Source organism: Chaetura pelagica, unplaced genomic scaffold (assembly GCF_000747805.2).
Source record: "Chaetura pelagica isolate M959 unplaced genomic scaffold, ChaPel_1.0 scaffold76, whole genome shotgun sequence".
NCBI lineage: Eukaryota > Metazoa > Chordata > Aves > Apodiformes > Apodidae > Chaetura > Chaetura pelagica.
The window spans coordinates 9,756,826-9,770,825 of record NW_009970723.1 but is presented as its reverse complement, the minus strand read 5'-3'; the positions used below and the strand labels follow the sequence as shown (position 1 = coordinate 9,770,825).

At 36.1% G+C, this 14,000-nt stretch overlaps 1 protein-coding gene across 2 annotated transcripts in view; it reads right to left on the bottom strand.

The window, feature by feature from the left end:
* VPS13B (vacuolar protein sorting 13 homolog B (yeast)) overlaps nucleotides 1-14,000 on the bottom strand; it is a 429,191-nt gene that overhangs the window by 107,068 nt on the left and 308,123 nt on the right. For both annotated transcript variants that reach the window (XM_010006448.1, XM_010006447.1), the window contains exon 33: nucleotides 6,362-7,064. In XM_010006448.1, the coding sequence (XP_010004750.1) occupies nucleotides 6,362-7,064 (703 nt within the window). The remainder of the gene's footprint in view (nucleotides 1-6,361; nucleotides 7,065-14,000) is intronic.

Here is a 14,000-nt window from a genome sequence, read left to right as displayed (position 1 = left end):
TGAGGCAAAATGTTGCAATATGCCATTATTTTGTCTCATTTCTGTAAGATACAATCACATACTGTATACAGCAACCTAGAAAATAGACTGGCTTCTCAGAAAATCCAGTAAACTTAGTGAAACATTTCTTCTGAAGAATACATTTACAGGTATTCCTATTATCCTAAAATGTGCTTATGTTATTAAATACCTAATAATTATTTCAAAGTTGAAGCTGCTTAAACATGAAAATACCTCATGAAATTTACACAGCAGAAATTCCTTGCGTGACACAATATATTAGCTATACAAACACTGCCCTTAGGGCACTAGAAATTTCAGCACATAAGCACAGAATAAAAAAAAATAATAAAGGAAACATGGGGGTCTCAGGAGATTATTTTGCTCAGTCATGCTTCTTCCAAGGAGTGCAGCACTGTCACCTCTTTATTACCTGGGGCACTGCAGAGCTGGGATACATGAAAAATGAGAGGGACTCCAGAACTTACAAATTATGACCACAACACAAAGAAACCTCAATGCACAAAATTAGCCTGCATCTAACAAAACGTATTACTTTTAATCCAGCACTTACTGATTTCAAGCTACCTTTTTTTTTTTTTTCATGTGAAACTGTTAATCGGAAACTGAGCTAATTCTGGAATCAGGATAGTTGCATCAACACAATATTGCATCAGAGACAGTAATCCCAAGGAGGCATTCAATAAACTCGTTTGAGTGCTTTGAAACCCACAGCATATGGTTAATTTGGAACCTGGGTTACAGACTTGACTGTACATCTGAATGTGCCAGATAAGGATCAATAAATAAGTTTTTACATAAAGAGAAGAAAGTTAAAATCCTGAGGTTTCAAAACTGGTGTATATCTCAGAAACCCTGAAGGGAACTCCAAATAGGAGCTATAAAATGTAACTGGGCAGGACAAACTCATTTATATTAAAGGTCAAAAGACTGGAATATGTGTGTTTTTATTAAGATATATTCCAATGTAAAAAACAGCATATGCTTTTTCATAGGATTAAGGATCAGGAAAGGCATAAAAAATATCTATCAATCAATCCCTATGCCAAGGGCATAGGAATAGCCAGAGAAGGAATCAAATGGAAACGAGAAAATTTAGGCTGAAATGTGAGGAATTTCTGATGGGGAGAGCTGTTAGAAGAAGGACTCTTCTCCCTCAAGGAAATCATGGAAACATTCAAAATGTTTAAAAATACACTTGACAGAACACTATAAAATATACAATAGGGAACAATTACGCATCAGCAGGGAACCGGTCTGAATAATGTATTATAATAGGTCATTTCCATTTCCATTTTCTATGATTCTCCCAAAAATCAACACTTAAATTTGCAGTTATTTGTATAAAGAAAATGCTGGAGGAAACCCAAGGGATGCATATGTAAGTAAAAGGAGAGGCTAGAATTACTCTGCAGCAAGCCAAGAGAGAGAAAAGAAAGGCTTAAGAAGGGAAGAGCAGTGAAGACGGCCAGAAATTCTATCCTTTACACCATGTGAAAAATTTGTCTGTGGCAGCAAAAGAAAAATGGTAATATAATTATCACAGACTGACAATCAAGACTGTAATTTAAAATCTGTAAGCCTGAGAAGCTGTGAGGCCTTCTTGTTGAAGGCCTCATACAAGTCCACTTTTTCCCGTTTTCTTTTTCAGAAAAAAAATATCTCTGGCTATTTTTTAATCCACTCAAACATCCAAAGCCACTTACAGTCTTGTTAAGGTCCACACCTCAACTCCAAACTTCATTTGATTTGAATCCTCAAGCTTTTGATTTCACCTGCTACCCACTCATTCTCACGGTAAGAGCAGACAGAAACCTCTGAACTTCCAATGCCAATGGGAGGTGAGGGGAAAGGGTGGGAGGCAGGATAGAACACTTGAACTCTTCAAACTGTGGATTTGTTCCAGTCTGTAGCTGAATACCAGGGCAGCTGAGCAGGCACAGCCTGTGGGGGGCTTTAAGGGTGGGGGGTGCCAGTGATCCCCAGCAGCGGCCAGGCAGGGGACAGGCTACCGAGCGTGCATGCGGGACAGCAGCTTGGCCTGTTCAGCTGGAACTTTACCCTGAGCTTTGCAACACACTTTTATTTCAATGGATGAATCATATTTTGGTCTGCAGTCAATTTTAGAAGCCAGTACAATGCTGAAATCATCTCTGCATTTCAAAACTCTGAAGTGGAACGTTTGGTCTCGTTTTAAAAATGGTTTCCATTGGAATTTAAAGAACACTAGTGGGAAAATATTTCTACTAGCATACTCACAAGTGCTGTGTCAGGAAGTTTAAAAATGAGCACTTACAGTAACCTGAGGAATGTACATTCCCAGGCCAGCTTGTCTTTATGGGTGGGGGCTGCACCCTCCAGCCACGTCCATAGATGCAGATGTACTGGACGATAAATATACTCAGAGGGGAACAGGTGACACTCGAGCAGAACTTGCTCAATGCTATCCTAGAAAAGAGCCTTAAATCCTCTCTCTGCCTTGTAGGAAGCACAGGCTGACAGAGAGACAGTGAATCAGACTTCCTGCTAGAGCCAGGCTGCACTGCTCTCCAAACAGCCTGGGCTTTCCATTAGATCAGAGGTTACATGTGGTCTTAGCTACTGCATCTGCTCCTCATGGACCCCCTGCCATCAAAGGCGTGGGTGTAAAAAATAATAATAATAATAAAAAAATCAAGAATAATTCTGGATGGCCTCACAATGTCTGCTTTTTGCAAATGCTTTGTTGGTGGAAGTTGAAAAAATTCCATGCATAACAGATATTTATTGAGAAATTTCTCTCCCTTAAAATGACCAAGCACCACAAGCCTCCTCTTTGAAAGTAAACAAACAAATAAATAGAAAAAAGATTTTTCAAGAATGCCCAGAGCACAGTGCTCAGGAAATGAGGACATTTTGTGTCTGGATTACATTACCTGTAACAAAGCAAATAAAGATTTAAGAAAATATTTATAAAAGTTGCTTATGAGATTACATTAAAAACAACTGCACCCACTTTTATTTAAGTGGAAATGGCCAATGCCCTGTTGGCAAAAACTAACGGGTAGCAGATGCCTTTTTGTTAAATGTAGGATGAGCAATGAATAAAAAAGGTTGTTTTATAGTATCTGTCAAGCCATTTATATCAAATCTTATAAGTAAAGTCAGGAATCAGCTAGCTTTTTAACAGCACGTCTTAAGTAGATAATATTTATTTCATTATTTTATTTACTTTGATTTAAAGTTCCTATACCTGGCAGTAGCATAACTACAATCAAGCTGTGCAATTACAAAAATAATTTAAACCACAAATGAAGCAGTTTAGCACAACCAGAATAAAACTGAGCTAACAATTTAATAACCTAGTAAGTCTCCTCCTCTTACAAACTGAGTTGCCAGTGGACTTGGCTGGAGAGAAGGACTGAGGAAATTGAAAGCATAACCATCAGGTTTTTAGTTCCAAGGCAGACGAACACTCTCATATACAGATAGAAATTTGCTGCTACTAACTCTTAATTAATACACTAACAATACTTAACTGTTAAACAGACCATTTCCTCCTATTTTATTCTTGAGTTCTTATTTATTTCAAGTAAGCAAAAAATAAGGCAGCTAGTGACAGAGGAGACAAGGTCTTTGGACAAATATGGTGCTTTGGCCACTGTGCAATACCCTGTCTCACAAAATAGAGTATTAGCTTAATGTGTAAGATCCTGAATTTTACGCTCCATTAGTCTGAAATTTTCCAAAAATAAGAACAAAACTCTTGTCCCAAATAAAATATATGTGGTTTCATGACAGTATTCAAAAACTTTATTACTACACATGTTCAAAGCAATGAACCATAAGGCAATAAGCTTAATTTTGTCATCAGCCCAGGATCAACTATTATTCTCTTTAAAATTCATGTCGGTGCAGTTTTACCGGCTAATTTCCCTTTTTGATTAAAAGCTTCACAAAGCAGACTCTCATCAAACTACCTGTTAGAAGCAGTACTAAATTCTGGAGTATTCTTTTTTTTACTTAGAGCTAAACAATGTATTTCTTTTAACTTTTCAGATAAAAACTGTCAGCAAATAGTCATAATGTCAAGAAAAATTGGCATGACTGATGAAATCAACTGGAGCAGCTCAGAAAATGCCATGGAAAGCTCTTGATACTGTATTATATTATATGCAATCTATAGAGTGCATATATATATATACACACATTAAATATATATATATATAGATAGATATCACAGTTAATGGCTACTTTCTCTCAAATATGTGTGCTAGAAATGGAAAATAGAAATATCTAAAACTAATATGTTACTGCAGTGGTATAACAACATTAATCTTGAAAGATGCAATTACAAGCACATCAAGTCTTCCTGAACAAGAGGCAATAAAAACTTTATACTATGTATGTGGCATGTGAATTAGTGAGTGACTTGAAGTGTGGATTAGTTTTATTGACTTTAATACAGTTAAGATGGTATTTTCAGGCACTAGAACTTTGGCACCCACCTTTCAAACTCTGTTGAAAAGAGCCCTACACCTTTGGTAGCAAGCACAGGATTCTGCCCAGTACACGTGCAAGATACTACTGCCCACAAAGGCAGCAGGATGAGACCAGAACTTCTGCCTTCACATAATGTTTGGTACCTGCCTCCATACTCTTTTACCTCTGCCTGACATGGAGAAGAAAAGCCAAAGAAAAGAGAACGACCCATGTAGGACTAGTCTTTGGTCCTCCAAGAAGGCCCTTTAGGTCTCAGTGTGCTACTGCTGGTGACCAAGGAGCTGTCAGGCTGTATGTTCCTACTGTCTTTATTATATTAGCTTCTTGCCATGCTTCTCATGCTCTCAAACCAGTTTCAATTTCTAAGAAGACTTAATTATGGCTTTTGTTTTCTACAATTGCTCCCATTGATATGAAGCTGGTGAAAGATTTCAGAAGTCAAATGTAGGAGCAGAATGGAGAGAAATTTGCCAAGTTTATTGGTAATGCAGTGGCAGCTTGTTCAAGGACACACTTTAATGCCTCAGACATGAGAAATGAAGAAGGCTAAGGACATCTTTCCAAAACACTGAGCTAATGAAGTTGGGATCTTTCACTTACAGCAACTCCACTTCCCTTCAAGTTTTGCTTTGTTAACTGATTTGCTAATTATTTGCATATTAATTGCTACAATGACCACCCTTTATATAGTACTTAACAAATATACATAGGTATCTGGAGTAAATCAAACTAAGGACACAGCTGTGTTTCTTTCAAGACAGGATAGCAGCAGCAGAGAAAGGTGGAAATGGAAGTATGAAAAAACATGGCACAGAACAAATCTCCCAATTTTAATATCTTCTCTCCAGCTGTCTAATCTTCCTCTCTGTTTAATACCTTTTAAAAGAAGTTAAGATCTATTAAACCCAGAATTTTTAGTCTTTTGCATAAGCACATTACTTTAATGCCAATTTTCAAAAGATACCAAAACCCACAGACCACTTTTCACAACAAGTGCGCTGTATGAAATCTGGCAACAAAAATCTAGCAATATTTTTTACATACAACTGTCATTCAGTGTACAATTTAAAACACCAGACTCTTCTGACTGTGTTTGCAGCAGATCCTAGTATTCTCATTTACACCTTTTTTGGGTAATACTCTATGACAATGTACCTCATTAAATTCTTACACCCCTTACTAGCTGTCAGACAAATGAATTGAAGTAACTTGATTTCTCTCTTCAGTGGTATAGACACAACAGGAGAAGAAAATTTAAGAATATGTTCTTCAGAACAGTTATGCTGCTATTTCTTATAATAAGCCTTGTGTATTCTAAAAGAAAAGAAAAGCGACTCATGAAGAAAAATAAATTCTTGCAAAACTGTATTACTCAGTTGAATGTAAACTTAAAGACATGACATCATTAGACACCATTTGGGAGATCAGTATAATTTTTCTTACAGAGTTTGATCAAAAAACCACCAGATTGTTCTAAAATTCTTACCTCCACATTTTATCAGTAGGCTAACACAGGCAAATATTGTCATATTCAGCCATAAAAACATATTTTTAAGAAATCAGCCAAAATATTGGGAAGTTAGGGTAATGCTACAATCCCTATTGCAATCTGGCAATAAGAAAGTAATATTGAAGAACAGGAAGTATGGATTGCTAAAAGGTTATGTCTTCATTAATTTCAAATATTTTATAGTCTTAGCTTGATTCAGCTGTGGAGTATAATCTTAAATATATGTATATTTACCATTTGATTTTTCAAGATGTCCTAGAAGTCTCTCAGCAGTTTTCCACTGCTCCCGTAACTTTGAAAATGCAATTATTTTAGCAATTATAATGAGTGAATGTTAAATGCTCTTACCTGTACACTTGTAGTCTGAGGCTACTCCTTTAAGACCAGCATCAAACACTGATATTTCTACCTTTTGCTTTCTGTGATGGCAGCTCAGAAGCACAGAGGGCTGTGATACAATGAGGTAGAGAAATGGCTGTAGCTCTAAGTCCCCAGTTCCCCTGCGACCAGGCTGCCGAACAATAGTTATACCCAGGGCTTGTCGAGCAGATGATCTTGTGGAAGCATGCAGACTTTCTAGTGACAAAAGACCAGTTTTTCTCCCAGAAGGCAGGGGAACATTAGTGCTCAAAAGATCATCTGCTGTGACAGAAGAAATACTTGGCTGGCTGGGTTTCTTGGTATCACAGCTGCCACCTGAGGCCCCTTCTGGAAGGTTCAAGGAGCTTTTGCTTATTTTCTCACCATCTTTCTGATCTTGTAGTGATTTTGATTTAGGTAAGGCAGTGCATGAGTAAGTCATCAAGGAGATTCGACTTGCCGTGACAAAAATGTCAAAGGGAATGAAATTGAGATTCTTCACGATGGAAGACTGGCGGGAAGGACGAGCAATGCGGTGTTGGCTGGTACCACTGTGCTGCTCGATCTGAACAATTCTGATCTTGACACTGTCGCTACCAATTCCACTGTCCTGTGCCCCACTATGACGGGAAGAAGTCTCAACTGTTCCTCCATCAGACACATCCATTTTTTTCTGTTCTTGTTTGGAAACCTGCAAAGGAAAACGTTATCTCAACTTATGATATTCAATAACCAAACTAGTTCCATTTCAGTGGCAGCAAACAATCACTATATAAACACGATGTCAAAAAAACCACTATAAAAAGATATCTGCCATGTTAACTTAGACACAGTAATCACTCATTAAAACACAGCAGGTGTCTGTTCCAGTGAAATGATGACTCATTGCAGATTAAGGGCCAAAATAACACGTGAAGGAAAAAAAAAAAAAAAGAAGAGTAATGATTTCTAGGCTTAAATTACTTTCTTTTTTTTTTTTTTTTAAAGCATTAAACTCTTTCCTTAAACTCTAAAGAATCTACAATAAATGCATGGCTTAATACAAAACTGTACCTCTGTGAAATAATGCACTGTAAATAAAAAGCCTAGTTAGAATTGCATTCAAGTTTTGAGCACTGATGCTCAAAAAGTCCTCTTTGGTACTAAAATATTTTACCATGATTAACATTACATTCTATTTGGATCTAATCTACTGCAAAATATCAAAAAGACTAAACGGACATTATAAGCTGAGATTTATCAATAATATGTTGTAGAAAAAAATTTTCCCCTAAGAGTCATGGTGTGGGGAACGGTCCATCTTCTTCCCCCCACATAAGACTAAACAAAAAATGCCTACTCCTACTAGTGTTGTGGCACTTCAATGACCTGTGCATGATTTGAATGTTGAGATTCAGATGCACATTCAGGTTTATCACTGTTTCTATTACTTTGTAAAGCTTGACCATAGCCCACTCAGCCTTCTCCTCTCCAGACAGGGAAGTCCCAGCCTTTTAAGTCTCGCCTAAAAAGCAGCTGCTCCAGCAACTTTAATAATTTTAACTTCCCTTCTCTACTCCACTATGCACTTCTGCTCTACACAGTATTCAAGAAGTAGGCTTACTATGGTTTTACACAGCAGTAAAATGATGCCTTCTATCTTGTTTTCAGTCTCCGCCCTGGTGATGTCCAATATTTTGTTGGGTTTTTTTGGCTGCCACTGCACATTGACACAATGATTTCTTTTATTTGTTCCAGGACCTAGTTCAATAGTATCTTTTTATCTTCTCCACCCTAGTGAATCTTTGAAAAGGGAAATATAAACTAGGGCAAACAATACATTGACTTTCTCTTGGAAAATACAATAATGAATTAAAAGTACTTTCAACATTTATCTGTGACTTAACTATAAGCAGGAAGGGCAGTGAATTGCTGAATTTCTTCAAACTTCGGTCTTTATGTAGCAACATTAATAGAATCTACATATACTGCAGATATTGGGTTGTGGGTGAGTTAAAGAAAATCAGTTTTGTCAAAGGTTCCTTTATGAACCTTGTGCTTTATGAAACAAAGGGAGCCATCCACTCTTCTTTAAATAAATGAACATACTAGAAAAAAGTAATACAGAGGAAATCCTGAAGCAGAACTATTAACTAGCTGAGATTTTCTTTGAAAAGGTTCTTGCCAGCTCTGGTTACAAACTTTTCAGATTCACTCATATGCATATTTTTCAAATAACCAATAAAATTCCTTGGGGCTGATTTCTATGCAGACTTATATCACCGACTTGTAAAAGTGATACCACTTTTAATGCAACCTCTGTAAAAATAACTAGACACTACTTTAATGAATTACTATCTTGTAAGCCAAGAATTCTTCCTGATATCCTAGCAAAGTTAGGTTATTTACACCTTAGCCTTTCTGTCTGGCAAAATATGAAGTGCTTTGTCCATATCCTGCACTGATGGCACTTCAAAAATGGTACAGATGGTTTTATCACTCATGTATTGAAGGCAAGTAGAAAGCAGAAGGGATGGAGCTGTGAAACAATCTTGCCACATCATTTCATGGAAATGCTGCCTGAAACAAAGTAGAGGGCATATGGTGCTAAACTCAGCCATTTTTAATTGCTAAATAGACATCAGTTCAGTCTGATGAAAAATATTTCTAGAAAGCATGGTTCTCTATGGAATTATGCTCTTACAGGTACTACATGGTATTCTTTTGTTCTTCTCTACACAGCAGAATATCAGCTACCTGATATTCAGGTTATGCTTGGCTCAGCTAGAGGGACTGAAAATACAATGTAATCCACAACATCATAATTTTCCAGGGAGAAAAGCATTGCATGTGTACAACTGAGTGGAGGGAGAAAGCACAGCACTTTTGGTTTTTGAACAGATCCTCTCTTCTCCAACCTAAATACATTTGACTTGAACTGTAGTTCTTTTATTTTGCCTCTTTTTATAATTATTAAATGTGCAGGTCTATGCAAAGCACCTCAAGGAAGGAGTTCAGGGCCTGTTATGGTAGGACAAGGGGTAATGGTTTTAAACTAAAAGAGGGTAGATTTAGACTAGATATAAAGAAGAATTTTTTTTTACAATGAGGGTGGTGAAACACTGAACAGGCTGCCCAGAGACGTGGTAGAAGCCCCATCCCGGGGAACATCCAAGATCAGGTTGGATGGGGCTTGGAGCAACCTGATCTAGTTGAAGATGTCCATGCTCACTGCTGGGGAGGTAGACTAAATGACCTTTAAATGTCCCTTTCAACCCAAACCATTCTATGATTCTGGGAAGGTAAGAAAGTAGCTCTGCCTCCATCTCCATTCAGACCACAGTTTCTCTGTGAAAACTACTGCAGGGGCGCTAATTGGTCCCAACTGCTGAGTTTCCTGTTATGTGGACATTTGACTACAGAAACTTTACTGCGACCCCAAATCAATTCAGGCAGGTCACAGAACAGCAGACAGATGGTAACTTCTGCTCAGTACTAAACCGTATGGAATATGAACCAGTGCCCAAAAGGTGAAAGACACCATATCCTATTACAGTTTTCCATGCCACCCGGATCCACAATGAAACTTAGACTTATGTATGCTCTTACCATATATATTATAGAAGTTGGATCAAGTGAGCAATGATTTGCAAGACAGCTTTATATGACACCACTGGGCAGAAAATAAAGGTGCAGAAGTACCACTTCTTGCATCAATTTCAACTCAGTAAGCATCAAGCCTTCCAACCAAGTTTAACAGTTAACCTGAAAATACGCCTAGAAATAAACTTGGATATCATGTAGGTATTCCTCTAAGGGGATAAGGATACGAGAAGGAATGACTCCCAGTATAACAACTCTAAAAATATTCTTTGCTTTATTATGGAATAAATAGGCCAGTACTTTAAAGATGTCAAGAAGGGCAGTATCAGCTCACTGTTAGCAAACACAATGGTCACATTTATCATTGGGCTGTATTATATCAATTCTCTTACTCTTTACATAACCCATTTAAAATGAACAATAAAAGTTTTCTTTAATTAGCTACTGGTGTGCATTAACATGATCATGATTAAACCATAAAAAACAACTGTACATTACTCTGGTCCCCTATCCCATGTGTTTTAAATTATTTTAGTTGAAAATGTACTTTGAGTCCCTTTTAAAAGTTCGACCTTCTGCTTTCAGAGAATTAAATGCATATTACTGTAGTGGAGAAGATAATGTTTCAGACCTCCAGGCATATATTAAACACACTGGCAGCACATTAGACAAAATGCTTTACTTATTAGATACTTCCTATTCTAAACAGTGTCATCAAAGGCTAAAAACAAAATCCATATAAAAGCTGCACAATGCTTCCACACAGAACCTGTGCCAAAATCCCTGTACTTTCCAACTAATGAGGAAAGGATGTGTACTCTTAACATATGAATGTAAGATTTTCCAAGCATTCACTTTAGGAAACAGGACTATTGATTCCACATGGCTTATGTTAAATGAAACTGTATTGGTAAAATAACCTTTAAGATATTTGGCATGATAACTATAATTAAACAGTATTCAAAGGAATAAAACAAAAGGGAATTTGGTTCCACAATGGCTAATTAAAATAAAATGAAAAAACACAGCATGTCATCTATCAAGATAAATTGTTATTGTTTAAGAACTATTTAAATACTGTTAAAATATACTTTTAGATAAAATCTGAAAGGACTGGAAAAATATTTGTGGCTTAAAAATTGATAGTTTGGCGAAGAAAAAAGTATAGGATGCTGAAATTTTATGCTGAGATAATAGCTTTAAAGCTTTGAGCATAACCAGATGGTACTTAAATCAGAGGAATTCTACAGTTTCACTGTCAGAATGAGTTGCAATATGGAAAGGTTTTCAATAGCTAGAAAAAACATGTCAAGATGACAGTTTACTTCTTAGATCACTTCAGTGCATTTTCTTGTCCTTTCACAGTTATATAGCCTATCAATACAAGACACCATAGAAAAGGTGTTGAAAGCTACCCTAGTAGCTAGGGAACTGTGGCTAATTCTTCCTTTTCATGTGTTGAGATAGGTAACTTTACTAGCTTAACCCCTTGAGTTCAACAGGGCATATGACACATATATCTATCTAGTGAAAGGGCAGTGGAAGAGCATGTCTTGTAGAACATACACAAAGAAATACCTAATAAAATCAAGTGTAAATAAATATATATGCTTTCCATCATTAGCAAGCAGTCCCACCTGAAGTCACTGCAATCCTAACCAGGTAATTCTTGTTTATTTTTCTTTCTTGATAGAAGTATTTAGATGGTAAAGACAGGTCTTCAAAGTTTTTGCTCCATAAAGAGAGGCAGTAAAACCATCAAGGCAAACACACAACCTAATACTTTAGACCAACAATTAACACATTTTTAAAATCAAAGAGAGGTGTTTTACAACAATTGGCAGCATTTTTTATTATATTTTCACTTTCTTAATCTCTCAAGAGTTTTCTACAATAACAAATGTAAGCATGTGCAAATTTCACTGCAAGCATTTCCATCACCTCTATTTTTGATTTGCTGATACTTTACAGGATAATTCATTAATAGAATAACTGTAAGCAACCTGATCTTTGAAAGTGCAACTGCTCTAGATCAAAAGTATCTATATCTGCATGATTTTTCCAGCTTCTCATATTAATTATGATTATATAATGACGCTACTGAAGCAAAATTTCCAGCCTTCTGCATAGCTGTTCCTTAACTCTGATCAAAACCCTTCAGCCAATCATGAGATCATTCTTTACATCATATAAATTACAGAAAAAGTGTGAAACCATGGAATCAAAGTGTGAAACCATGGAATCAAAGTGCCAATCACATCTTCTCCATCACTGTGGCATGTGACAGTTTTATTTCTTTTGCTAAAACACAGTAACATTTTCAAGGAAATAAAAATCTTGCTTACCACATAAACTGAGCTACAGAAAAGGAATATTTTATTTTTCTTCTGTTGTGCTTAAATTGGAATTACGAAGAAAACACTGTGCACTTTCTTTCTGGCTTTGCTCTAAGTACACCATTTACTCCATCAAAAAGACTCAGAGTTCAGAAATTTATTTGACCTACTCTTATCTAAAGAACCATTTTTGGCTAAACAAAGTTTGTTACATTGTTCTCCTGAATACTTCAACTAAAACAATCTTATTTTATTTTGCATGAATACTTCAATTCATACTTCAAATAATTTTGTAAATAGGAATAGTAATCTCAGAAAAAATACAACGAAAGACAGACATACAAGCATATTAGACTGTTAAATGGTGTCTTCCAGTCGAACAAAGCTTCTAAATTTTAAATTAAAACTTCAGTCTTATAATTTAATCTAGACAGACTTGCTTCTCTTATCAATCTAACTGCAGAAAGAGTTTTGTATAACATGAATCCAAACATGTCACCCAAAATGGAAACGATGAAATCAAGCCAAAATGGGGAAATAACAGAAATGTTTGAAATAATTTGTTTAAAATAAAAGTAAAATCTATTTTTTACACTAAGGAACCAGGATTTGCTCCAAAACAATGATACTCATTTGAAGTTTAAAGGTGTATATGAGCTCTCAGACCTATAGGAATTTGACTGCAGTTTTAAAAATACTTCAGGAATTATGTGAAATATATGATGTCAAAAAGTAATACAAGCTTAAGTTCTTTGTGCAATGTTTTTCCAGTTCTTCAAAAGTAGAGAAGGAGTCTACATTTTATTAAACACCAATCCAAATATCCATAAATCAAAGCTCTGCTAAACGTTCCAACTGCAACATGGGTATATGCAAATGCTAAATTTAACACCAACAGAGTTATTTTTTTAATCTTAATACAAACAGAACATTTATTTTGGTACCCCCTGAAAAGCCAGTAAGGAACTTTTGTGTTCAATATTTTTTTCTAAATAAGTGTCTTCACTTTAAGAAGACCAGGATGAAATCTGGCAGAGTACTTTGTTCAACAGTAATTCTTCTTTAATATTTTTGCTAGAAGTATTAGCTTGTATTACCTTTTTCTTGTTTGTTTGCTTGGGGATTTTTGTGGGGGGGTTTTGTTTGTTTATTTTTAGGGTTTGTTTTTTTTTAAATTTCATGTATTTGCTTTACATGAAAAAAAAACCTGGATTAAAATAAATATAAGTATTTACTTAAGACAAGGTGAAGGTTATTTTCATGTGACTCTGCTTGCATATTTCACTTGGACACTTAAAAAAGAAGCAGTTGAAAATTCAGCTTGAATTTTGCATGATTTTGGTCTTAAGATTTCAGTAGAAAACTGCAGTTTTACCAGTATAAGTTTTGGGTCCTATTTCCATTCAGAAAGATATATTGAATTAAGTGATGGTTTAGTGTTGAACTGATCTTATTGAAAGCAACTTTGTCTCATCAAGCCAGCTGAACCTTTGAGGTGTCTGAATCAGGTCTTCTTCACTGGCGTGCACTGAGGAAAGTTCATTGAGGAAAAAAAACCAAAACATTTGGTTTTTTGGCCTATTCTGTTATCTGCACTGGCTCATTGTACTGCTACAAAGCAGAGAAGGAAAAGGACAGACTGTGGCAGCCCAGCCTGGATTAGTTTAATGAGCCTCAGAATTGCATCCTAAACTGTGCCCTCTGAACTC